The sequence below is a fragment of the Phascolarctos cinereus genome, unplaced genomic scaffold (genome assembly GCF_003287225.1).
Source record: "Phascolarctos cinereus isolate Bilbo 61053 unplaced genomic scaffold, phaCin_HiC Scaffold_1;HRSCAF=81, whole genome shotgun sequence".
NCBI classification, from domain to species: domain Eukaryota; kingdom Metazoa; phylum Chordata; class Mammalia; order Diprotodontia; family Phascolarctidae; genus Phascolarctos; species Phascolarctos cinereus.
Window position 1 is genome coordinate 186,193,829 of NW_027555514.1, and position 26,158 is coordinate 186,219,986.

At 47.5% G+C, this 26,158-nt stretch overlaps 3 protein-coding genes across 5 annotated transcripts; all 3 read left to right on the plus strand.

Annotated features, from left to right (window-relative positions):
* The first annotated feature begins 606 nt into the window (after positions 1-606).
* On the plus strand, positions 607-4,643 carry GPR162 (G protein-coupled receptor 162). The gene is made up of 4 exons (XM_020994250.2): positions 607-1,564; positions 1,974-2,163; positions 2,970-3,127; positions 3,875-4,643. The coding sequence occupies exons 1-4, from the start codon at positions 698-700 to the stop codon at positions 4,391-4,393; spliced, it is 1,734 nt and encodes a 577-aa protein (XP_020849909.1). The 5' UTR covers positions 607-697; the 3' UTR covers positions 4,394-4,643.
* A 991-nt stretch (positions 4,644-5,634) lies between these two features.
* P3H3 (prolyl 3-hydroxylase 3) lies at positions 5,635-17,994 on the plus strand. 3 transcript variants are annotated; one of them, XM_020994248.2, is made up of 15 exons: positions 5,645-6,337; positions 8,179-8,331; positions 9,219-9,435; positions 9,540-9,671; positions 10,222-10,358; positions 11,950-12,039; positions 12,243-12,295; positions 12,469-12,536; positions 12,699-12,823; positions 13,000-13,095; positions 13,581-13,731; positions 13,951-14,068; positions 14,279-14,354; positions 15,778-15,918; positions 17,251-17,994. In XM_020994248.2, the coding sequence occupies exons 1-15, from the start codon at positions 5,861-5,863 to the stop codon at positions 17,413-17,415; spliced, it is 2,199 nt and encodes a 732-aa protein (XP_020849907.1). In that variant the 5' UTR covers positions 5,645-5,860; the 3' UTR covers positions 17,416-17,994. The 3 variants fall into 3 exon arrangements, with proteins under 3 accessions (XP_020849908.1, XP_078011737.1, XP_020849907.1); XM_078155611.1 differs by lacking the exon at positions 11,950-12,039 and having other exon boundaries at positions 5,643-6,337; XM_020994249.2 differs by lacking the exons at positions 13,951-14,068; positions 17,251-17,994 and having other exon boundaries at positions 5,635-6,337; positions 15,778-15,867.
* Positions 17,995-18,090: 96 nt separating this feature from the next.
* On the plus strand, positions 18,091-25,557 carry GNB3 (G protein subunit beta 3). Its single transcript, XM_020994252.2, has 11 exons — positions 18,091-18,405; positions 18,749-19,156; positions 19,676-19,764; positions 19,974-20,012; positions 20,205-20,311; positions 20,394-20,457; positions 20,640-20,802; positions 20,935-21,001; positions 21,133-21,334; positions 22,453-22,669; positions 24,911-25,557. Exons 3-11 carry the CDS (start codon positions 19,708-19,710, stop codon positions 25,015-25,017), a joined length of 1,023 nt encoding a protein of 340 aa, XP_020849911.1. The 5' UTR covers positions 18,091-18,405; positions 18,749-19,156; positions 19,676-19,707; the 3' UTR covers positions 25,018-25,557.
* The last annotated feature ends 601 nt before the right edge of the window (positions 25,558-26,158 follow it).

Consider the following 26,158-nt stretch of genomic DNA (forward strand, 5'->3'; position numbering starts at 1 on the left):
ACACTGTTGAAGTTAAAAGGAGAGAGGGAAATGGCAAATGATGGAGTGAAGCTGAAATACCATTTTCCCTAGCAGCTTACAGGAGCACCACTGACCCCAGGGTTTCCTTGTAGAGCCAGAGAGATTGACTAAATGACATCTGCAGGTTGCAATCTTTCGTGATTTCAAATGAAGGAAAGGAAGGAAGCTCAGGAAACCAACTGAAAAAAAGGAAGCCCAACCCCTGGCCTACCTGCAGCTCTCTTTACCACAGCAGGTTCTGTCTGCTGAAGACCCCCACACTCATGGAGAGACCCAAAGGAGCCGCAGCCCACTGAGTCTGTTGGAAGACGAGACAATAGGAAGCCAAGTGGGAATGGAAATCAGAGGATCCCACCCAGCGTCCTAGCAAGGGTGCTTTTTCTCCACTCAAGGGAGAGGAAAGACAAGATATATAGAGAGAGGGCTGTCTCTTTTGACCCTTAGCCTTGGAATCCTCCTTCTCCTTTCTACCACAGCAAATGACATCTTAGGGAAGCCATGAAAGACAAGGCAGTGGGGTAGGCCACAGGGACTTTTTTGCCTCATTCTAGGGGGGGAATTGGGAAACGGGGATCATAAGGGTCATGGGGGGCAGCCTCAGTGGGGCTCCTGGGTGAATCCATTCCCCCAACCCCCCAGAACTTAAGGGGGGTGGGGGCAGAGGAAGAAGAGGAGGATGGCTCGGGGCGGGACAGGGGTGGAGGAGGCCTCCCTCCGCTCCAATGCCCTGTCATGGCTGGCCTGTGGAATGCTGGCCCTCCTGGCCAATGCATGGATCATTCTCAGCATCTCAGCCAAGCAGCAGAAACACAAACCCCTGGAACTATTGCTCTGCTTCCTGGCTGGCACCCACATCCTCATGGCAGCAGTGCCCCTCACCACCTTTGCTGTGGTGCAGCTCCGACGCCAGGCCTCTTCAGACTACGACTGGAATGAGAGCATCTGCAAAGTTTTTGTCTCTACTTACTACACGCTGGCCCTAGCCACCTGCTTCACTGTGGCCTCGCTCTCCTATCACCGGATGTGGATGGTCCGCTGGCCTGTCAATTACCGGCTCAGCAATGCCAAGAAGCAGGCACTGCATGCTGTCATGGGCATCTGGATGGTCAGCTTCATCCTATCCACGCTGCCTTCCATTGGCTGGCACAACAACGGCGAGCGATATTATGCCCGGGGCTGCCAATTCATTGTCTCCAAGATCGGGCTGGGTTTTGGGGTCTGCTTTAGCCTCCTGTTGCTTGGTGGCATCGTCATGGGGCTGGTGTGTGTGGCCATCACTTTCTACCAGACACTGTGGGCCCGACCCCGTCGGGCAAGACGGGCCCGGAAATCAGGGGGTAGAGAGGGATCAAGAGGGGGAGGTCCAGGGGGCCTAGGAACCCGGCCAGCATTTGAGGTTCCAGCCATTGTAGTGGAGGATGCCCGAGGGAAGCGTCGTTCTTCGCTGGATGGCTCTGAATCAGCCAAGACATCCCTGCAGGTCACCAACTTGGTCAGCGCCATCGTCTTTCTCTACGACTCACTCACTGGGGTGCCCATCCTGGTGAGATCGGGATTCCACACTCCACTTCCCTCTCCCTACCATCCAGCCTTTAACTTCCCTGTTTAATCTGTCGTTCCCTCCATCTAGAATAGAACCTTCTCCACCCTAAATAGAAGTAACTTTCACCACCACCCCAGTCCCTTCTGTCCCAACCTCCAAGTCTCCATCATACCTCTATATTATGGCTCTGCCTCCCCTCCTCAAGCCCCATCTCTCCACCCCAGTCCTCTTGATCTTCCTCTAGTTAAGCTTCCTATGCTCCTCCTCTTTAGTTTCCTTTCTCCCTGATAGAAGCCCATCCTCTAGCTGTCCCTTAAATCCCACTGTCAGAGGCAGACAACTGGGCTGGAAAGACCATGGCTCTGACCTTTGCAGTCATTCTGATGAGCCTCCTGCCCTCCTTCCCCAGGCAGTGAGCTTCTTCTCACTGAAGTCGGACTCTGCGCCCCCATGGATGGTGCTGGCTGTGCTATGGTGCTCCATGGTACAGACACTGCTCCTGCCCTCCTTCATCTGGTCCTGTGAGCGTTACCGAGCCGATGTGCGCACCGTGTGGGAGCAGTGTGTGGCTATCATGTCCGAGGAGGACGGCGAGGATGGTCAGAGAATGTCTACCCTCTCCACTGCTTACACTGTGCCCTCCCTGCACAAAGAACACTCCTACAGACTCCTAAACTCTGATTTCACTAAATATACAGCTCCTTTGCTGCCAAGTGTCTGTAAAGGGCACTGTATTGCCACCCTCACCTTATTATCCCTCCTTGTCCATCAGTTTTCTCATCTATAAAATGAGGGGGATGGCCCTCTTTTGAAGCTCTGACTTTTCTTGTGCACAAGGTTAGGGTCCATACACTGCACTGTAGCTCCCCCTGTTGGACGCATCTCCATCACTGTATTTATGGTCCCTTCAGCCTTCCCTGCCACCATTCACACTGGGCAATCCTGCTTCACACTAAGTCTCTCAGTTTTGATTTCCAGGCCTTTCTTTTCTCCTCTGTTACTTCTACCCCTTACATGCTCCTTACCCTCCCTGCACAAGATACATCAATTCGAGACCCTCTCTTCTCCTCTCCCTTTACCCGGCTACAACTTCAAGCTCTTTTCTCCTCTGTGATCTATTCACAGCCTACCTTCTTTGTCAGAAACTACACACACACACACACACACACACACACACACACACACACACACACACACACTCACATACATACACACACATATACACACTCACAGCTCCTTTTTCAATCAAAGGGTTGGGGTCAAGAGGGAAGTGGGTATCCAGGGTCAAATCATAAGAACAGGTCTGGGGGAAGCAGGGTGATGGGCGTCCTGGGGACAATGACTGTTGTAAACATTGGGTGGTCTCACAATGGAACCATTACTTTATCCCTTTTTTCTTTCCAAGATGGAGCCTGCAATGACTATACTGATGGACGGGTCTGCAAAATTCGTTTTGATGCTAACGGGGCTGCTGGGCCAGGGGGCCAAGACCCCACCCAGGTGAAGATGCTGAGTGGGAGACACATGCTATTTCCTCCTCATGAAAGAGTCCACTATTTGCAGGTATGGAGCTGAGAAAGGATGGGGTGTTCTAATCTCCTATATAGATCTTTCCCTGTCCTCTTTACCATCATAGCGCAGCATGAAGGACAAGGAAGACCAATAACTGGGAAAGAGAGAGATACTTGGGCTCTGTCTGTCTCCATTTGCCAACCCCTCTCCCCCAGTGATCCAATGGTTTTCTGTATTCCTTGGCCAGGGGTAGGAAGTGAGGTACCACTGACAGTCCTCCTACTACCTGCAGAAGGACTAAAACGTACAAGGTTAGATTGGAGGGGCTTCAGGTGCTTTTCTTGTGTAGGTTCTACTTAGGGCAAGTCACTTCTCTTTGGGCATCAGCTTCCTCATCTGTAGAGAGAAAGTGTCGGCCTGGATGTGTTCTCTAACTCCCTTAAATCCTTGAAACCTAAGAAATCAATAAAGAAAACACATAACTGGAATGGAGAGAAAGAAGGTCGTATTCTAGCCTACTGTGCAGTTGTGTGTGTTTGGTTGTGTGCGTGTGCACATGTGTGTGTGTACACCCATACATGCATGCAATGTAAAGGAGAACTATAGGGGAAACCTACTGAAACTGGTTTTTGAGTTAGTTCTACCAAAAAAAAAAATGCAGGCAGAGAAAGAACGGTGGAGAATCCACACCAATGAAAAGCCCTCACCATCGTTAGGATACATACCTCTCTATTCCAGAAGTTGTCCTATATATTACTCCATGAAGTTCCTCAATATCTCACCTTTCCTCCACCCCAGGTCCCACTGTCCAGACGACTATCCCATGATGAGACCAACATCTTCTCTACTCCTCGTACACCTGGCTCTTTCCTGCATAAGTGGTCATCTTCAGATGACATCCGGATTATCCCATCTGCAAATAGGGAACATGGGGCACTCCGGGGCATGGAAGATGATGAAGAGGAGTCTGGAGCATTGACCAATCTGCATCAATTCCTGGAAAGCAGAATGCTAGGAGAAGGTGGAGGACCTCCAAGGGGCCCCGGCTTCTTCAGAGATGAGATCACTACCTTTATTGATGAGACACCTCTGCCTTCTCCAGCTGCTTCCCCAGGTCCCTCTCCCCGTCGGCCCCGGGCCTCGTGTCTCTTACCCCGTCGTCTTTCCCTAGGGTCCCCTGATACTGGGGTAACTGGAGTGTCTACGGGGCTATATACAGGGCGACGGTGCTCCCTCACTGGAGTTGAGGGGGACTCGCAGGCTTGGGGGGGAACTTGGGGCCCAAACACACCTATATTTCACCCATTGAGCCTGTGAGTCCATGGCGAATCCAACAAACTTAAGAGGAAGAGAGCCTGGGATAGACGTCTCCCTTAACCTAGCCCTGTCTGCAACTAGCCACAGACTTGAACCCAGGACAACTGTCAGCAGCAGACTTAGAGGGGAATGGGGGAATTGGATTTGGGGCATTATAGCTCTGACTACTATGTCTATAAGACTGGACCCTGCTCCTTACTTCCCATCATCCCCAGCCCAATGTATTAAAATCTGAAGTGTTACTGTGGAATTAGTTGCAGCCACTGTGTCCTGGTGGGTAGGGGTGCTGGTGGTCCAAAGGTCAAAGGAATAGCTCACATTTATACAGTGTTTGAAGGTTTTTAAAACCTTTTCCTCACAACTCCCTGAGGTAGGAAGAAAGGACTATGGAGAGACAGATCCAGATCCAGAGACAAAGAGACACACACAATCTCACATACACAGATATTCCTAGTCCCACCTATCAATCATTCAAGTGTGCATATAGGTGCTTTGCAGTTTACAGAGTTGGTTGCTCATAACAACCCTGGTAGGTAAGTGGTAAAAATGTTTTTCATGTTTTATAAATGAGGAACCTTAGAAAGGATAAGTGTCTACTCAAGGTCACAGAGCTATTAAGTGCCTGCCCAGGCACTTAAATTCAGGGGTTCTGACTCCGAGTTCCCAGATGAGTCAGGACCATGAATGAACAAGATCTATATATGTAGGCTGGTTTGTTAAAAGTGGTATGGGGAACTCATTTATATGTATAGGAAAAAAGAAAAAGGTGATGCCTTTTCTGCTTCCACCCCAATTCTATTCTGAGAATCACTTCCCTAGTGAAAGGTCCTCTCATTTGATTTAACAGACTCTGGGATACCACCGTCTGCCCCATTCCGCTGATTACCACTACACCTGGTCAGAGCAAGACTCGACTTCTTTGTCCTAAAGGGCTGCCATTCCAGATGTCTTGGAACCAAGCGGCCACTTCCAGAACATTCCACTGACTTCTGGGATGGCACAGTCTCCATTCCTTTCACTATCCAATTCCTACTCTCACTCCACTGTCCATCTCTCTTAGCCCAAACTCCCAGGACTTGGTGGTTTACTCCTTCCTCCCCATGCCAAACCTCCCAAAGAATGAATCTCCCTCATTCTTTCGCCTGACCCAAGTTCCCTACTTTTTTTTTCTTACATATTTTTGAGATCCTACTCTTCCCTTCTATCCAGTTCTCTTCTCTCTCTCTCTCTCTGCTTCTGTTCTACATCCCTGGGATTCTCTCTTCATTCTCTATTGATCATCCCAAGGGGAAGAGATGTTCTGTTCCACTCCATCTCTCCTTCCTTTTCTCTACCGCCTTGCTTTCTCCTTCTTTCTTTCTCCTTCCCCATCCCCCCGCTTCCTCTCCAGCTCTCTCTCCTTCCTCTCCCCTCCCTCTTACATTCCTCCCTTTCCTCTCTCTCCCTCTCCTGCCGGACCTCCACATCATGCTGTCGCTCCTCCTTCTCCTACTGCTCCTGCCCGCCCGGGGCTGCGTGGAAGCCCCCGGCCTGGCCAAGCTGCCCCGGCTTGCGCCTCTCCAGTCCCCGGACCTGCTGTACGCGGACGGGGTGCGCGCCTATGCCACGGGGGCCTGGGAGCGGGCGGTCGCGCTCCTGCGGGAGGCGCTGAGAAGCAGGGCCGAAGTGGGCCGCGCGAGGCGGGACTGCGGGGCACGGTGCGCAGCGGAGCCGGGCACCGAGCTGCCCCCTGTGCCCTCGAGCGACCCTGGCTCCGACTTGAGCCCAGGGCCCTGGGAAAGGCTGCTCCTCCGCGCCGCGCTGCGCCGAGCCGAATGCGTGAGCCAGTGCGCGGCCCGGAGGCTGGGACCCAGGGGCGCCGCGGGGCACCGGGTGGTGCGTGCGCTCCAGAACGCCTTCCGCCGCCGGGAGCCCTACAACTACTTGCAGAGGGCCTACTATAAGGTGCGGGCAAGGGCTGCGGTGGGGAGCGGCTCGCGTTGTTTTGGAGCGCAGGTTCTCCTGGCGCTAACTGGGTTGGAAGTTCGGTTACCGACCCTGCTCCTCTTCCTGCCTTACCTATGTGGCCAGAGGCAAATCACGGCACCTCTCTGGGCCCCAGTTTCCTCCTCTGTAAAGTAAGCACTTTGGGCTAGATTTTAAGGTTTCTTCCCGCACGAAATCCGATGATCCTTTGAAAAACAAAAGCCAGAGGGTGTAATATTAGAACGACTGTGTAGGGGGAGGCGAGAGCCATTTGAGGATTCCCTAATCCATTCCCCCTGCTGCTCATATTACAGAAGAGGGATGCGAGGCCCAGAGAGGTTATGAGGTTAATTGACTCAAAGTCACATTGGTAGTTAGGAGCAGAACTGGACTTGGAACACGGGTCTTCCGAATCTGAGCGCCCTTTCCACGGCACCACATTAAAACCAATGCAGGAGATATCAATGCATTGATGTCATGTGTAAAACTGGATCCTGTACAGTTGCGTCATCGGAGGATTTTTAGGAGAGAAAGGAAAGGAATGAGGAGCTCAGGCCTGAGAGACCCTCTAGAGGGGAATGTAGGGGGAGGAGTGCCTGGGGGTAGAGGTGGGTGTTGGGAGAGCTAGGATGTTAGAGCAAGACAAAATGAGGGGAAGAGGGCTGGGTGAACGTGTTCCTGAGGATGCAGAAACTGGTGAAGGAGGAGAGAGGGGGTGGAGATGGAAAATACAGTTTCCTGCTTTTTCTGCTTATGTGGCCTGGACTCCTACTCTGCCTAGCCCAGTAGGCCCTCTGGTCCTGCTTTTATACACACTTCGGGGTCCTAAAAGCCTACATGTTCATACGGCATGTGTTCCCAATCGCCTCCCCCCCGCCCCAGTTTACCCCTTCCACTGACCCAAAGAATCGGGAGGAGGGTGACTTCTCACCTTCCCCTACTTTGCCTATCCCACTCAACCTGATACCTAATGGTAATTCTGCAACACCTTGGCCAGCCCAGCTGCCTGCTTTTCCTAATATTTCTTTACCCCAAACCTAGCTTTGAATTAGGAGTCAGGAAGCCTAGGCTCGAGTCTGCTGTGCTTTTGTGACCTTGGCTAAGTCACTTTCCCTCTTTGGTCATCTCTTCTCTCAGTAATAGCTGATTACCTATATGTATATTAATTTAGCTCTTACTACAGCCTTGTAGGAGAAGTCACAAGGTATTCTTATCCTCATTTTGTAGTTGAGGAAACTGAAGTTTGTTGAGGTTAAATGACTTAACCAGTGGTCCCGGCTAGTAAAAGTTGGTGGTGGGATCTGAATCTAGATTTCTCCTGACTCCAAGTCAGAGCTTTAAATGAAGGGGTTGGAGTAGAAAAGGATGGTTTCTAAAATCTCTTTCAGCTCTACGGCTTGTCAACAAGCACTTACACAGGACTACTCCCATAGATGTGGAATGACAATATTTGCCGCGTTAAGATTTATTCAAAATCGGGGAGGGGGCAGTGGTCCTCAGCAAGGGGAAAAGACTGGCTGCTGGATGTATAGGGGCGGGATTCTGCATCTTGGTTTTGAGTAGGTCCTAGGAGAATAGGCACCCAATAGTTTGGGAACCTACCCCAGAGTTGGGATGTGTGGGGCATGGAGGGTAGGCAGTATGATATGTTGAAATAAAAACTGTCTTGATTATAGGATGATGTCCAGCAGGAAGGGACCTAGGAAACTGTTGGAGGGTGGAATGTGTGTTTAGAGAGAGCAGGTATGTTATATGAGGGAACTGCCCCTGGGGTTCCCTCTCACAATGCCCCTTCCATTCCTCCAATGACTGACTCAAAGCTGAAGAAATTGGACCTGGCTGTGGCAGCAGCCCACACCTTCTATGTGGCAAACCCAAAGCACCTCCAGATCCGGGAGGACTTGGTGAAGTATCATCGAATGTCCGGGGTACGGCGTCAGAGCTTCCGGGACCTTGAGAAACCCCTTCACTGGGTGAGTTACGTTCTCCCACCAAGCCCACTCTCTGCTTCTGTAATCTACCCCTTGTCTTGCTCTCATCCTTGACAGACCAGAGTTGTAATAGAAAGATCACTTGGATGGACTGGGAGACAGACAGTGGATCTGGTTTCCAGCCTCAGGTCTGCTACTAACCACCTAAGTGACCTTGGGTGAATCATTTCCACTCTCTGAAGAGTTTGGACCAGGATCCCTTTGAATTTTAACATTTTATGATTCCAAGACTCCAGTCTCCACCTCACATCTCCTTTCCCCCAAGTAAATTATAAAATGGCATTTGCTCCATACCTCCAAATGAAACTTATTTCAGCCTGCTAAGATACTCTTTCCACTGTTTCTAGCTCTTATATCCATTCTATCCTATGTATTCATGCAGGACCTACCTAAACAACAATAGCCTAATATTTGTATATTGCTCACTGCGACCTTGTGAGATAGCTATTGCTAGTATCACCATCACCATTTTGCAAATGAGCAAAATAAAGATCTGGAAAGTTAATAACTTTCTCATGTTTACACAGCTGGACAAAATAGGTGTTGTAGTTAATAGTAATAATAGCTAACATTTAAATGGCAGTGCTAGTCACTGTACTAATGGCTTTACAAATATTGGTTCATCTGATCTTGACAACAACCTCAAAAGGGAAGTGCTATTATTATCCTCAATTTACAATTGAGGAAACTGAGGCAAACTAAGGTTAAGTGACTTGGCCAGGATCACACAGCTAGTAAGTGTTTGAGGCTGGATTTGAACTCAGGTCTTCCTGACTCCAAGCCCAGAACTCTATTCACTGCACCACCATTAGAGGCCCCCAAAAGATGGTACTTAGGACTACAGCTTGAATCCGTGCTCCCTCCCTTAGGTGGCATATGATGAGGGCCTGGAGCTGCTGAAGAGACAGGAGGTAGCAGCAGCGCTGCCTCTCCTTGAAGAGGCCCTTAGGGAGAGCCTGGCCCAGATGGAGAACTGTCGAGCACAGTGTGAGGGCCCAGAGGAGCAGCTCACAGAGGAAGAGGAGAAGGAGGAGGAAGGGGAGGCTCAGCCTGACAGCCAGAGTGGCCTCTATGAGGCCATTGCAGGTTTGAGTCAGGTCGAAGGGGAGGGATGTTGAAACTAAGGCAAAGGAGTGACTGGACTGCTAAGCTAGTGCTGCGTGAGCTTAGGTCCCCTCTTTCTCCCTCAGGACACTGGATCAGAGTTCTGCAGTGCCGGCAGCGCTGTCCTGGGGCTGTAGCCACACGACCTGGCCAGGACTCCCCCATCTCGGACTTTCTGCCCATCCAGCTGTGGCAGCTACAGAAAGCCCATGCTCAAGGTGAGTAGAGTTGGAAATGGGGCCATCTTTTCTTGGCTTTCAGCAAGGGGTAGCATAACTTGTCCAAATGGGAGCTCCTTAAACCACATCTTTCCATTTCTGTAGCTGTGTATCCAGGTCTCTGTTTTTATTTCCTTCAGGGCTGCCTCCAGTCTTCTTTGGAGCAGATGAGAAAGCCCTGGCAATGTCCTCTACAGCTCCTTGTAGCCTCAATTCCTATATCTTCCCTTTTTTCCTTCTCTCTCTGTTCTCTTCTTTGCTCTTTTCCTGAACTAGGTAAGTTGTGAGTCAGATTTTAAAGGTGGTGAACACAAAAAAACTTCCCCCAAGTGGGATTGATAGTGTCAGCAGAAGATGGGGGAGAAGGGGGGAGAACCATTACAATCCCTTCACACTCCCCAACAGAGATGGCATGCTCTCCATCGCTCTCTGTTCTTCTCTTCTCTATCTGTATTTCCATCTTTCCATCTCCATCCCTCCTGTTTTGTGTCTTCCCATTGAACCTACCCTGTATGTTTCTCTGTCCCTGCCCCCATCTCTCCATCTCCAGTGGGGAATCTATCCCAGGCTATGGAAAATGCCTTGAGTATCCTGCTCTTCTATCCTGAGGATGAAGCTGTGAAGGGAACCCTGAACAAATATCAAAAGCTGTTGGGAGAACAGAGACCTGACCTTAGTGCCAGAGAGGTAAGCTGTAACACTTGGTCCCAACATTTCAGTCTCCAAACTAAACACCTAACTTCTACCTCCAAAACTTGGGTTTCTACCCTGGATTCTATTCTCCTCCTGGCATAACCAAATCCCCACCAAATCCCTTTACTCTTTTACAATCACTCTTGACTCCCCCAATCCCACATGTAAGGTTCCTTCCATGACTACATCCTGTGTCCATTGACACATGTACCTACACAAACACACACACACACACACACACACACACACACACACACACACACACACACACACACCTGAGTCCAATATGAGTTTTAGCACCCTTGGAGCTTCTCATGAAGGGAAGCTGACCCTGGCCCACATAGAATTAAAAGTATTTCTGAGTACTAGGAAAGAACAGTGAATGGAAAAAAAAAATCATGTGAAGGCAAAATTCCTAGAGGCAAAGGATGAGCAGTCATGCTTGAGTTTTGACTTCTTTCTCTGCCCTACCCCCTTCCATTCTCGTAGTGAACCAAAGCATACCCTGCCATCACCAGGCTGGTTTCTTTAGGTTTGCTCTGATCTCCAAAGTTATTCTTGGGCTAAATGTGGATAAATCTCTTTTCTCTTTAGATCAGTACAAACAAAGTTAGAATTTTTTCAATGGAAGTTTTACTAGGAAATTAAGGTGAGGAGTAAACCCAAAGCAAAAAAAAAAAATGCAGAAAATAGGAGTGGACAGATTCAGAGAGGACAGAATACTGTCCTGAGTTAGTCAAAGTCCAACCACAGGTTGCCTGGGCTGGGTACAGCTTACAGAGTCCCAAGATTCACGTTCTTTGTCTCAGTTCTGTCTGGGTTGAACACGAGGCCAAATGAAGAAGATACTATTTTGAAGCAGGTTCTGGATGGTACCACTGCTAGGTTTGGGGATGGTCTTGATCCCTCCAGAATTTATTTCTTAGTCTTCTCTCTGGGGATGCGTATCCTTTCTGACTGGGGCTGCATTTCACTTTCACTCTGTAATCTTCTTGGCCAGTGGTGGCCCTCTTGGTGTCTGGATCCCCAGATGAGAAGGCATCTTCTTACCTAACCTTTGAAGGTTCCCTCCCTAAGGCTTCAGGCCATTTTTTTCAGTGATTTTGTAGTCACCTCTTACTATGGCTCTGAGCCCCTTTGCCTGTGATTCAAGGTATCTTCAGCCCCTTGGGAATGGTTATTCCAGAATACTACATCATAAGTTTATGATATCAAAATCTCTTTGGATATGCATACTCAACAATAAGAGAGTCAGAGGATGTAGGTTCAAATCCTAATTTTTCTACTTACCATCTGTGTGATTTGGGGCAAGTCCTGCCACATCTCTAGGCCTCAGTTTCTTTATATGTAAAATAATAGGAGGTGAGATTACATAATCTCTAAATTTTCTTCCAGCTCTAAACCCCATGTTATATAAATGATAATCCCTTCACAGAGGAAGTTGTACAAAGATTCCACAAAGTTCACCCCCAGATTCCATAAAAGTGGCTCCAGACTTGTTCTAGGAATATAATTGGGGTAGGGGATCTCCTCACGTCTCTGTTTTTTAAGTTTCTTCTCTTTGCATTGGTCCCCAACACCCCAGGACATCAGGCATTTTGTCTTTCAATCCCTGGGGGAGAAGAAGCTGCTATACTATGCCATGATACACCTAGGGACCAGTTTCAAAGATCCTGTGAGTAATGTCCCTCTGAATGTCTCCTGTGGAGGATACCAATCATATTCCCACCCCAAGAATGTCCACCATCGTGAAAATCCTGAGAGGACATTTGGGTGGGAAGTACAAAGCAAAGTTGTCCAAAGAGGGAAGGGATTTTGGGGGATGGGAGAGTGCCTGGGGTGGATTGGAGTTAAAGGAATTGTTCCTGACTGTTACAGGATCCCTGGACCCCAGATGATCTTATCCCTGAGGGACTGAGAAAGAAGCTTAGGTAGGAGATATTTCATGATGGAGGTGGACAGGAAAGGGGAGTTGGGGAGGAGGGGAAAAGGGTAAGGGTGAGAATAAGGTCAGGGCTCCTGGCAGAGAGGAGGGGGGATAGCTCTTTCAAAGTGGTCTTTGGAATCTCCTCTTCCCCAACTGAGCATGTGTCTTACCCTGGAGAGAGGATCAGGAGAAGAGGCCTTGGGACTCCAAACTGCCGGAGCCAGAGTCCCTGGCAAAGTGGAGGGGTGAGTTCCTGGGCGGTCTGAAAAGGAGGGAGACAGATGGAATTGGGAATCTTAAATCTACCAATTGACACTGTCCTGGGTCTGCCCAAAGGGCTTCTAGACTTCTCTCCTTGGGGGTCCCTGGCTCTCCATCCTCTCAGCTTACTGCTTCTTCCATACCAGATAGCCATTTTTTGGATGGTGTGACCCTAACCCAGGATGCAGGGCAGCTGAATGGCTCTGAGCGGGCGGTACTGGATGGCCTGCTCACCCCTGCTGAGTGTGAAATCCTGCTTCAGCTGGCTAAGGTGAGGTGGAAGGAAGGCTACACAGGAGCTTGGTGACCTCTCACCTCCCCCCGAAGAAACTAGGGAAGGATGTCTCGGGTTCCCACGGCAGAGAGTGGAGAGTGAAATTAGCAGCAGTTTGTGAACTGGTGGGGAGCTGGTGTCATAGCCATCCTGTGGCCTCTCTGTCCGTTTAGGATGCGGCTAAGACAGGCGATGGCTACCGGAGCCGGCGCTCTCCCCACACTCCTCATGAGCTTTTTGAGGGGCTCACAGTACTCAGGGCTGCACAGGTGAGAAGGGGCCTATATTCCTAAATCCTTTCCCCAGATTTGCGGGAGAGGATGTACCAGAGATTTTGGAGATTTGCTCAGAGTTGGGGGAAGGACTACTCTAAGGGACTGTTAACTCAAATGCCTGAAGCTTATATTCCAAATTTGGTAAACAGAATTTGAGGATATTAAGGAAGCTGGCAGGGGCAGCTAGGTAGTACAATGGATAGAGTCCTGGGCCTGGAATCAGGAACCAGTTCCTCATCTGTAAAATGGGGACACATTGGAAAAGGAAATGGCGAACCACTTCAATATCATTGCCAAGAAGACCCATCCATGGGGTCATGGGGAGTCAGACACGACTGAAAGTCTGAACAGCAATGAAAAGGAGGCTAGCGGGAAACCTTGGAGTTATTAAACCCAAGGAGATTGTTGGGAGAAGTAGGGTGAGGCTGCCCTGTCTCTGTTACTTTTCTTCATTCTTTCAACGTGTATCCTCTTTGTAGCTGGCTCGGGCCGGAGCTGTGGGCAGACGGGGAGCTAAACTGTTGCTGGAGGCCAGTGAGCGGGCACGGAACTTGACCCAGGCGTACTTCTCCCCCGAATGGCCCCTGCACCTCTCCTTCACTCACCTAGTCTGCCGAAGTGCCATTGATGGTATTTACTGAGGCTTCCTTTCACCCGCTGCCCTCGCCCCACCCTAAGCCTCCTGTCTTGGGTCTAACACCCTTAAGATCCCCTTGTGGCTCTTCCTGGGTAAGATTTGTGGCTCCAGGGGGAACGTCCATCTCCAGGGACCAATTGGGATGTAACTATGTGCAATAGGAAGGGAAAGAAGTGACATGCGCATTCCTACCCAATGGCTCTGCCTTCCAGGGGAGCAAGAGCAGCGAATGGATCTGAGTCACCCAGTCCATGCTGACAACTGTCTCCTGGACCCTTACAGTGGGGAGTGCTGGAAGGAGCCTCCAGCATACACTTACCGGGACTACAGGTGGGGATGAGGGTGGGTTGAAGGCTAGTCTATATGCCCTCCTCCACAGTTTTCATAGGGCAGAGCCTTTAGGGATGGAGGTATCTCCCTAATTTAACATCTGTAAAATACAGAAATTCGACTAGATGGGCTCTAATGTCCCTTCAAGCTCTAAATTCTATGATCTGGGCATAGAGGAGAGGCTCACTGTCTCCCCTTTTCCCTCCCCAGTGGGCTCCTCTATCTCAATGATGACTTCCAGGGTGGGGACTTGTTCTTTACTGAGCCAGATGCCCTCACTGTGACGGTGAGCCAGGGAAGGGGGAACCCAGATGGTGCCGGGGGGGGAAGGGGTGGGGATGGGGATGGGGGTGGTCAGGATTCAAATCAGAAGCTGCCCAGATGCAAATACAGGAAAACGACTGGGACTCTTTAACTCTTTTCCTACTATACTCTCTCTTCCTCCTTCCTTCCTTATCTCTCAGCTAGTAAATCAGGATTTACCCATGGATCTCTGCCATGTTTCTCTCCCTGGGATGTACAGGGGTAGCCATTGAGGAGGGCAGTGTGGCCTGCATGGTGTCTCATCTCCGACTTCATTCGGAGGACTTTACTGTCAATACTGTTGTTGCTACTACACACCCACCCCCAGGACCCAGTGGTCTCAAGACACTAGGAAAAACTATGTGACCCTGGGCAAGTCACTTAACCCCAATTGCCTAAAAACTAAAAAAAAAAAATTTTTAATTTAAAAAAAAAACAACACTAGGAAAAGGAACTCCATTTCTGCCTCCCAAAAAAAGTCCCAGTTCTAAGACAACATGGAATTCCTGGGAAGAAAACAAGAAGTTTGGGTTGAGAGGAGGGGGCAGTTATTTAGCTATCTACCTATGCCATTTTCTAGATAGACATATCTATGACTGGTTAAGTCTGCTTATTTTCTGTTTGTTTCCTTGGGGCAGGGAGAAGAGAGAAGGCAAGATTTTTCTAAGGTTCTTTTGCCCTTTTTAGCCCAATTCTATCCATAGCTCTACCCTACTAAATTGTTTCACATCCCTTTTTGATAGGGTTCATTTAGGAGATAAAGGTGCCAAAGAGTAAACAGAAAACACGTAGAGTTGTACCCCAGAACAAAGCCTTAGGAATAGGGGTTGGACAATGTGGGGCTCTTTCCCTTCCACCCAGGTCCCAGTATCTCTGCCTCTCTGCCCTGGTGCTCAGGATGCCTGTGTTCTGGCTGACCAGGGCTGAAACTTGCTGGTATCTTTCCCTTTGCCCTACATTTGAGGATGAGGGGGATTGTAGTCACTGTTCTCTGGGATGTGACAGGGGAGGGAGGGAGGGAGCCAGTGAATATATTCTCAACACACTGAATTCTATAGAGAGCAAGATCTGCCACATTCTTATAACTAAGCTCTGCTTCACTGCTTCTATGTTTTTTTATAGTTCCCCTGGTTGATGTCTCACAGAGGTGGGGGTGAGGGAAGTTAAAAGTTCTAGGAGACTCATTCTACATGCATCCATACCTCATGTCTGGTTTGAGACAACAGAAACCATTTCTACCCACTTTGTTAGCCTTTGTTTTGAACGTGGGCTATGTAGGAGGTGACTGTTGTTTATAGGTCTATCCCTGGAGGACGCCATGGTTATATGGGATGTTGGAGGAAGGTGGATTTCTGGAAGCATGACAGTCATTTTTTTCCCTCTCCCATCCTTCCATTGACTCCCAGGCCCAAGTTCGCCCTCAGTGTGGACGTCTTGTGGCCTTCAGTTCGGGGGGAGAGAATCCCCATGGAGTATGGGCTGTGACAAAGGGACGGCGATGTACCTTAGCGCTATGGCACACTCGGGCCCCAGAGCACATGGAACAGGTGAGAGGAAGCAGAACAGGGGAATGAGAAGGGAGAGGAAATAGAGTGGTTCTGATGGGAGGATTAGGTTAAAAAAATCTTGTGTATAATTTGGAGTTATGCTAAGAAAGTAACTAAAAGGGACAGCTAGGTGGTGTAGCAGATAGAGCTCTGGTGTTGGAGTCAGGAGGACCTGGGTTCAAATCCGGCCTCAGACACTTGAAACTTACTAGCTGTGTGAGCCTGGGCAAGTCACTTAACCCTGATTGCCTCACCAAAAAAAAAAAAAGTAACAAAATGTCCGTATCCTTTCACCTAGAAAGAAGTGCATATACCTCAAAGAGGTCAAAAACAGAAAGAGAGGTGCTACATATGCCAAAATATTTGTAGCTGAACTTTTTTATGATAAGAAAGAATTGGCAAGAGTGTATATGTTTATCAGCTGGGGAATATGCCTGAATGAACTGTGATAAATAAATAGAATAGAACGTTGTTGTGCCATAAGAAATAATGAATACAAAGAATTCAGAGAAGCATGGAAAGATTTCAATTGATGCAGAGTAGAGTAAGCCAAACAATATACTACAATAACATAAATGGAGAAAAATTAAAAATCATTTTAATAAATACAGGATAGGAAAAAACTGGATGAAGCAGGTTGTGTGAAACAGACAATGGTTTTAATTTACTACTGGCTGAATATGAATCCATAATGAAATGTAGTAACTGAATAAGCTGATTTGATCTTAAACTACATTAATAGAAATATAAAATTAGGAATAAGAGTGGGGGGGTGGTAACCATTCCATTGTATTCTACACTGGTCAGCTCATGTCCAAGTATTTATATTGAATTATTCTGCTTATCATATATTAAGAGGGACATTAATAAAGTGGAGAAGAGGGCAATCAGAATAGCTAGAGGTCTTGAAAATATGAAGTAATACATGATGAGGTAATATGGCTGACTGAACTGGAGATGTTTAACCTGAAGAAGAGTCTCAAGATATGAAAACTGTCTTCACTTATTTAGAGGGTTGTCACTTGGAAGAGGGATTAGATTTATTTCATGTAGTTCCAGAGGGCAGAACCAGGACCAACATGTTAAAGTTATAGGGAAATAGATTTCTGTTTAATATAAGAAAAAAATTTTGACTCATGACATCAGAGCTAACAATGAGGTATGCTCCCTGTTTCTGGAAGTGTTTAATTAAGCCAAGGATAGATGATGGTATAACAGGGATGTTACAGAGAGGATTCCTGCATTGGATGGTAGCTGGAATCATACTACTTCTACTATGAGGTCCCTTTCTACTGAAATTCATTGACTTTTTCTCTACACCCGTGCAACCAGGACCGAGCAGAGGCTGAGATGCTGCTACGGGAACAGGAAGAAGCTGAGGAGGGGGAAATACCCAGTGGGAACTCCTCCCCAGAGCCTCCCAGTGCACTGGGAAGGAGGCCACAGCAAGCCCGAATGGAGGTTGAAAGGCAACATCCTGCTCGGGAAGAGCTTTGAAGGGGTGAAAGAGAAAAAAACCTACTTAGAGACATCCCAACCAAAGGGGCAGGGGGAATAGTGGTGGTGCCGCATTCATTCTGTGTAGCACACAGCCACTCCTTGACATCATGAGTCCAACATCGAGTGCCTTCAACGTCATAATCAACGGAACAGAGAAAGCTTCCCTCTCACTTCAAGGGTCAGAAGGGATAGAACTTCTGTCATGAAGCTGGGATTGCAAGTAGGAAAAGGGGGAGAAGGAGAGGTAATATCATGGGCAGAATACCTCAGAGCCTGGAAGAGTGTGGCTTCCTGGGCATGCTGACCTCCCCAACCTCATCCCAAGCCCCTGTGGAGGACAAGAAGAACAATGGAGCATTTTCCACTAAGTGATGGGAGGGGAATAGGGGCTGGACCTGTGATCTCACTTGTAGAGGGAGTTCTCAATGAACAAACTCCCTCTCCTAGGTGATGGTAGAACAGAAAGTGTTTGAGTGCTTTGGAGGGGCAAGGAGGGAAGGGAGGAAGGGTGGGAGGCCGTCCCCCTCTCACAGTTAGCCTGTCACACAAAGCAATAAATGACATTCAGATCCCAAATTTTGTGCTACTTGTGAATGTAAATGTGAATGTAAAGTTGGTTCAGTGTGCTGCCATGAGGTTGAGTTAAGGATTCCAAATTTGTTAATGAAATCTCTGTCACTTGTTCTGCTCATGCAAATGGTCCAAGCCCAAAATCAACCCACCTTTTATGCCTCAATCTTCACTACCCACTCTTCTCTACCAAAACTTTAATGGGTTCCAGGACATTCTGACTGGCCACTCTGCTCTCCTAGGACAGGACATTCTGGGATGCTGGGGAATAGAGAGGTAGTTGTGGATGCCTGACACTGAGAAGAGGGCTAAATGGAGGTGGTCTACTCCTAACCTTGGCTCTCTAGTCTTGGATCCAGACAGGCCCCCCCCACCCTCCACATTCTGCCCCTTTCACATTCAGCCCTTCCCCTAAAGGTAAGACCTATGGACAGCTGGTAGGGGGTTTGGGGAGGGAGATTATCCAGATCAGTCTCCTCTAATCTCATCTCTGTTTTCTGTGTGATGCTCCCCTCTTCTCATAAACCCTACTGGCTGTTAGTGATTCCATCAGTCCTAGGGAGCCACTTACTCTGGGCTGGTGGAGAAGGGTGTTTGACAACGTCATCATCCCTAACCCTCACCCTATTCCCTGTCCTGGAATCTGGGCTGGATCTTCCCCCTCTTGGGATAATCTCATTTAGGAGTTATCGTTGCTATCATTTTTGTCTCCCTCCCCCCAACAACAACAACAAAAGTCTGACCCCCTAATCCTCGACAGCTTTAGTCTAATCCCAGCTGTGGCTTGATGCTCTTATCTCTGCCATCAGAGAGGTGGACTGGTAAGCACGTGCTCTTCCTCCCCCACCCCTATCTTTCCTTAATGCCCCCCAACTAAGAACACAGGGGAACATTGCAAGGGAAACTGGCTCCACCACAACTCAGCTCTACACTCTCCCCATCTAGTTCCGGCCTTTTCCCCTTAGGTCCCTGACAATATCCTAACTGTCCTGACCTTAACCTTCTACTCTAGTCCTTCCCCTTCCCCACTTGATTTTACCCACCCCCTACCTCACTGGGACCAGGCCAGTCTCCAGCAGTAGAGCTGGGGTGGCTGACCCAAGGGCATTGGACCGGAGGCAAGGGGAGGAAGAGTCAAGATCCAGAGCAAGCTCAAATCCAATTTCAAGTAAGGACTGGTCCTGCTACTGTGGCAGAGTGGGAAGGGCTGGAGGGATTGCTCTGGTGAACTAAGGGCGGGACTGAACCTAGCATAACTGAACTTAGAGGGAACGGGCAAGACGGTAACCTTATCATTTGTCCATTTGAAGGCGCCCTAGGAAGGGTTTTCTTTCTTGGGAAAGGATCCCACACTGGTCCAGGCAAAAGGGTCTAATTATTTTTACATGGTAGAGTAGAAATTTATTACACTCTCTTAGCACCTCTTCTGTCATCTATAAAATGGGGTGATGGCATTTGTACCACCTACCTCCCAAGGTGGTTGTGAGAAAAGTGCTCTGTAAGCCTTCAGTTTGTGTATAAATGGGAGCTATTAGGAATATTACTCTTTTCTGGAGCTGTCTAGATGGAATGTGAAGGGGTACAGCATAAGTGACTTGGTAAGGTCAGAAGGGAGTCTTTGGAGGGTGAAGGGAGGTGCAATGGGCACAGAGATTGAGTTCCCTAATTATCTACATCCCTTTGCTAGGGCAGAAACAGGAGCAGTTTCATCTATTAGCCATGGGGGAGATGGAGCAATTACGTCAGGAAGCTGAACAGCTCAAGACACAGATTGCGGTAATCTCTCATGCTGGAGATCCCTATACTTGTGGATTCTTCTCAACCCCATGAACCCTCTAAGCTGGCACTCTAGATCTAAGGGTCCCTTACGCTGGATCCCCCTCAAACGTGGGGTTTCCTCCATCCCCCAGCTTGCATCAGGACTCTTAGCTACCTCCTTGTCTCCCTATTGCCGTTTCCTACCTTGATGCTTGCTCTCCCCTCAGGATGCCCGGAAAGCCTGTGCTGACACCACCCTGGCAGAGGTAAGCGCTTTTCCACCAAAGGAAATGGGAATTGGGATCAGGGGTTCGAAAGTGGAGAAAAAGATTAGAAGAATTCAGGATTTCATGCTCAGAGTCACATTGTAGGAGAGGACAGTCCAGGGATGGGGTGGGATCAGCATGCAGGAACCTAGGTAGCCTCTAAAACTTTAATTAACCTCTATCCTTTTATAGCTTACTTCTGGTGTAGAGGTTGTTGGGCGGATTCAGATGCGGACACGCCGGACTCTTCGTGGACACTTGGCCAAGATCTATGCCATGCATTGGTCTACTGACTCCAAGTGAGTTGAAGAAGAAAGACTTAGGGTAGGGAAGAAAAGGGAGAAATCCTTGAGTAACCTGAACGCCTTACTCTCTCTTTAGGCTGCTAGTGAGTGCTTCACAGGATGGGAAGCTGATTGTGTGGGATACCTATACAACCAACAAGGTGCCTGTCTGATCTGTCCCCATCCACCCTGAAGTACTTTCCCCATTACCCAGGCAAAGCCCCTTTTCTACTGTCATGCTTCTTGGACCTACTTCTATTTCCTTTTCTAACTTACCCTCCTCCCTCTCCTGTTCTAAACCTGCTACTACCAGTCCTTACGACATTCTGCTCTCCCCTACCAGGTCCATGCCATTCCACTTCGTTCCTCTTGGGTCATGACCTGTGCCTATGCTCCATCGGGAAACTTTGTGGCATGTGGGGGGCTGGACAATATGTGTTCCATCTACAGCCTCAAGTCCCGAGAGGGCAACGTCAAAGTCAGCCGGGAGCTCTCTGCCCACACAGGTGAGATCCCTGCCAGAGGAGAACCTCTCACACTGAGACTTTGGCCCTAGGTTCCACCTTTACATGAAGAAGGCCTAGCCTTTCTTAAGGCTCACCCATTACCCCTGGTGACAGCCCTTCTATCCCCACCAGGTTACCTCTCCTGCTGCCGATTCTTAGATGACAACAACATTGTGACCAGCTCTGGAGATACCACATGGTAACAAAGAAGGGATTGTAGGAGCTAATGCTTTTGGGGGGTTGGGAAATGTAGGCGTCAAAACAATGTACTTTTAGGGGAGATGCTGCTACTGTTTTCTCCTACTCATGTTTCTCCCATGCTGCCTACAGTGCTCTGTGGGATATTGAGACTGGGCAACAGAAGATGGTATTTTTGGGCCACACAGGAGATTGCATGAGCCTGGCTGTTTCTCCCGATTTCAAACTCTTTATTTCTGGGGCCTGTGATGCCAGTGCCAAGCTGTGGGATGTCCGAGAGGGAACTTGCCGCCAAACTTTCACTGGGCATGAGTCTGACATCAATGCTATCTGTGTATGTACCTTTTACTTTCTACATAGAGTAATATAAAGTATTATAAATATAAATACAATATATAATATAATATAATATAATATAATATAACAACATAACATAATATAACATAACGTAATATAACATAACGTAATATAACATAACGTAATATAACATAACGTAATATAACATAACGTAATATAACATAACGTAATATAACATAACGTAATATAACGTAATATAACGTAATATAACGTAATATAACGTAATATAACATAATATAATATATAACATAATATAATGTAATGTAACATAATATAATATAATTAATATAATATATAAAATATAAAGTAATGGAGATTCCATTACTTCACTAACATACATTTTATTGAGGACTTTGGCCATTATATCACAATCATTTCTTCCTCATCCCCTCAAAACCAAACTCCCTGTGAACAAATTAAAAAACAATTAAGTGAAAGCATCTGATATAAGGCTGCCTGATCATGTAGAAAATATTCAGTCCTAGTAATTCTCCACCTCTCTGCTCTCAGGGAGAAGTTTCATTATTTTTTTCTCTTGGATGGATCTTCATTGGTTTTACCATTACTCAGAATTCAATATCCTTTAGTGATCATTTTATTTACACCCCACACCTACAATTTGTTTCCCGTTCTCTTGCTCTAGCTAATCTACCTTACTATGGCCCTTCTACCTCTAACTTCTGGACTTGGCCCAGCTCTTCTCACATCTCCCAAACCCTTAAGAACCACAGGCTTTAAAACCAAAGCAGGGGGTGGGGGAGGGGCAGCTAGGTGGCACAGTAGATAGAGCACCAGCCCTAAAGGCAGGAGAACCTGAGTTCAAATTGGGCCTCAGATACTTACTAGCTGTGTGACCTTGGGCAAGTCACTTAATCCCAATTGCCTCCCCCCCCACCATGAAACCAAAACGTGGGTCCTAATTGTATCAGGAGGCAGAAAACAGGGAAATGTCAAGCTCTGGGATCCCAGAGGGCCAGGGTTTGAAGTAGAAGGGAAATTGTTTATGGATAGTCAAGGAGAAGATTTAAAAAAATAGGGGATAGTGTAACTTAAAAGGTCCCCCTGACGCGATTGTTGTCTTGCCTCTCCTCTTAGTTCTTTCCCAATGGTGAAGCAATCTGTACTGGCTCAGATGATGCCACCTGTCGTCTCTTCGACCTTCGGTCTGACCAGGAGCTGATCACATACTCCCATGAAAGCATCATCTGTGGCATCACGTCAGTTGCCTTCTCCCGAAGTGGCCGCCTGTTGCTGGCTGGCTACGATGACTTTAACTGCAACATCTGGGACTCTGTGAAGGGTGAACGTGTTGGTAAGATTGCCCTTTTCTTCAGACGAAGTCTCTGGTTCCTTCCAGCATCCTCTCTTTCCCTGTTTAGGACCTTTGCACCTGTCCTCCATGATCTGGAGCTTTCCTACCAGCTGTAACTCAGGAGGCTCTCCCTGTACTTCAATTCAGTCATTTTCAGTTGTGGCTGACTCTTCGTGACCCCATTTGGGGTTTTCTTGGCAAAGATACTGGTTTGCCATTGCTTTCTCCAGGTCATTTTACAGATGAGAAAACTGAGGCAGACAGGGTGAAGTGACTTTAGCTAGTAAGTATCTGAGGTCACATTTGAACTCAGGAAGACTCATCTTTCTGACTCCAGGCCCAGCACTCTGTGCACTATGGCGCCCCCAGTGGCCTCTATCTCTCCATACTACTATCTCTCAATTTCAAGATCATACTGACCACCCCACCCCATAGTCCAGGACCATCGTGTTCAATCGAAACACTCGAAGACCATCTCATGTTGTCATTTCCATTTTCTTATCTACATAATGATACTTATATTAGCTAACTCCCACAGTTGTCCTAAGTAAAGTACTTTGTGCATAAAATGCCATGTGAATGGGGATTATTACTGTTATTTTTGGATCACATTCAAATTAAAATGTTATGAGGGGAAAGGAATAAGCACTTAAAGAGCACCTATCATGTGCCTGGCACTGTGCTGAGCACTTTACAAATATTATTTCAGTTGATCCTCACTTGCAACGTAGCTGCAGTTATTATCCTCATTTTACAGTTGAGGGAACTGAGTCAAATGGAGGCTAAATGACTTGTCCAGGGTCACACAGCTAGTAAGTATCTGAGGTTAGATTTGAACTCTGATCTTCCTGACTCCAGGCCCAGGTTTCTATCCATTACATCATCTAACTGTCTTAATGATTCTCTTAAAGGGATCTGTAAAAAAAAAAAAGATCAGATGGAAAGATGTTTAGACTTGGAACCAGGACATTAGGATTCTACTCTTGGCTCTCCTGTTAATTTGTGATCTTAATCAAGTCATTTCACTTCTCGGGTCTCATTTTTTCTCTCTATAATGTGGAGAAGGGCTGTATAATCTCTGAGTCCCCTTCCATTTCTATGGTTTTATTACTACTCAGGTATCCTGTTTTGGGCAGCTAGATGGCATGGTGGATAGAGAGTTGGGCCTGAAGTTGAGAAGACCTGAATTCAAATCCAACCTCAGATACTTAATAGCTGTGTGACCCTGGGCAAGTCACTTTACCCTGTTTGCCTCAGTTTCCTCATCTGTAAAATGAGCTGGAGAAGGAAATGGCAAACCACTGTAGTACCCTTGCCAAGAAAACCCCAAATGGGGTCACGAAAGATTGGACACAACTGAAGAGCAATCTTTCCACAACTAATGCCACTGATTCTCTATAGTAGCTGTGTCTAGCAATGAGAGATCAAGTTGGGAAGAATAGAGGGAGGATTCCCAGAATTCCCTGTTGGTCATGGAGTCAAAAGATCTGAATTCAAATCCACTTAACATCTTGGGGACTCAGTTTTCTCATCTTTAAAATGAGGAAATGTTGGACTTGATGACCAAAACTCCTTTCCACCTCTAAATGTATGATACTATGGTCTTCTCCATTCTAACAATTATCTAATGATCTAAGACCATCTCATTCCCTTCATCAGAGGACAGTGAAAGATGTGGATGTAAATGTCTGAATTTGGGCCCTTCTATACTACCAAGCCACAGACTAGGCAGTTCTGGGCCCAGGCCAAATCAGCACTAACAGAAATGAGCCCCTCAGGGTATCTGAAAATTAATTCGCTGGCCTAGGGTCTTTAGTATTAAGTACTTGGGAAACATCCAGTTATATCAGGGTACTTGGAGGAGTTTCCCCCAGGATTCACTGACCTGTTCTTGACCCAAATGCAAAGGGATAAGCTAGGGCCTGCCTGGCCCCTGAGAATAGCCTAGCTTACCCTTGTACTTGCCTCCTCCAGCTTTCACCAGAGAACAGAGAGAACTCCCTCCTCCTCCTTTATTATAACCGCAAGGACCTGGGTTTCCTTTATCCCCAAGCAGAGGGGAATGTCTTTTCTAATGGGCTCTTTGATACATAGGAAATCCCATTGGCTTTTGTGGAGAAGAGAGAACCCTTTCTTTCAGGAAACGGTTTTTTTCCCCATGGATGCAGGCTGCCATTGATCAGAATACTTTCTTCTCTGCTCAAATCCAGAGGTCTAGAGGCTTATCTTGCTTTTCCTTAGGGACCCTCTCAGGCCATGACAACAGAGTCAGTTGCCTGGGGATTACAGCTGATGGGATGGCAGTGGCCACAGGCTCCTGGGACAGCTTCCTCAAGATCTGGAACTGAAGAGGGTGGCACAAGATGGGAGATAAAGGACAGCTTGGATCTCTGGTAGTCCGAATCCTGTTGAAGACTCGATCTCACCTGCTACCATTTCCTCAGTACTTCCCCCTTAGAGGGCAGGTAGGATTTAGGAAACATAGAGAAGAGCATGGCAAATAGCAAAACCTGGGGCAGGATGGCCGTATGGGCCCCCTTCCCTACACATTTGTGCAGTTTTCCCCGTACCTTCCTCAATGACCATTCTGACCCCTATCTAGCCTCTTCCTCTTCCTTTCTAAACACCCTTCACAGCCTCTAAAACAAGATGGCTACTTCTGATAGGAAGCAAGGACTTAGAAGGCCCTGGGTTCCTCACCTCTAGTTTCAGCAACCATCATAGTAGCCCAGACCTAGAAGGTATAATTAGGCATTACTGGGGTAAACCAGAACCTTATCCTCCTCTCTGTGCCCTGCTTAAGGACCCTCTTTAACCCTTGTTCCTTTTCCTTATGTCCCTTCTTTTCTAGCTCATATTCAATAAAAGGCAGCTCTATTGTATAGCAATCTTTGTGAGTTGACTCACATTCATTCCTCTTGTTCAAGGGACCCAATACTCACCCCTTCAAAAACCTTCACACACTTTATTAGGTGACCCAAGAGGAATTGAAGCTTCTCTTTCCATCAACACGGAGGGTTAAAAACTCTAGGGCCTAAACCCTCCTGAACTTTCCAGAGGTCCAGGAAGGGGAAAAGAATGAGCTTAGGCAGAACTACAAACTAGTAGTGATAATTCCTAGGCATTATCTGATCTGACGCAAAAGGTGGAATGAGAGAGAAAGGGTATTAAGGGTTTAAGCTCCCCAGGTCAAATTTAGAATCACCTACTTGAAAGCTCAGTTGTAAAGAGAGGGAGCTAAGGGAATAATGGTATGGATGGCTGCTTGGTAAAGTCTGGACCTAGAACAGGTGACAGAATTGGAGGCCTGGAATATAATCATTAGGCTACTTTGGAGAAGACAGGAAGTAGAAGAAAGTGAGATTTACCTCAGGGATTAAGCCACAGGGTCTTGCTAGTCAGGGGATAAGGGTATAGTTTTATTGGGAGTTTTTTGATGAATCCATAATATTATCTATGTGACTACTTCCTCCCATGGTGCATATTATA

Bases quoted from the DNA above. Each gene is read 5' to 3' on its own strand.
- P3H3 (XM_020994248.2), top strand. From the start codon at position 5,861: ATGCTGTCGCTCCTCCTTCTCCTACTGCTCCTGCCCGCCCGGGGCTGC. The intron at 9,436-9,539 runs GTTTGAGTCAGG...TTTCTCCCTCAG, and splicing joins CCTCTATGAGGCCATTGCAG to GACACTGGATCAGAGTTCTG. The intron at 13,732-13,950 runs GTATTTACTGAG...TCTGCCTTCCAG, and splicing joins CTGCCGAAGTGCCATTGATG to GGGAGCAAGAGCAGCGAATG.
- GNB3 (XM_020994252.2), top strand. From the start codon at position 19,708: ATGGGGGAGATGGAGCAATTACGTCAGGAAGCTGAACAGCTCAAGACA. The intron at 20,458-20,639 runs GTGCCTGTCTGA...CTCCCCTACCAG, and splicing joins ATACCTATACAACCAACAAG to GTCCATGCCATTCCACTTCG. The intron at 21,335-22,452 runs GTATGTACCTTT...CTCTCCTCTTAG, and splicing joins CTGACATCAATGCTATCTGT to TTCTTTCCCAATGGTGAAGC.
- GPR162 (XM_020994250.2), top strand. From the start codon at position 698: ATGGCTCGGGGCGGGACAGGGGTGGAGGAGGCCTCCCTCCGCTCCAAT. The intron at 1,565-1,973 runs GTGAGATCGGGA...CTCCTTCCCCAG, and splicing joins TCACTGGGGTGCCCATCCTG to GCAGTGAGCTTCTTCTCACT. The intron at 2,164-2,969 runs GTCAGAGAATGT...TTTCTTTCCAAG, and splicing joins CGAGGAGGACGGCGAGGATG to ATGGAGCCTGCAATGACTAT.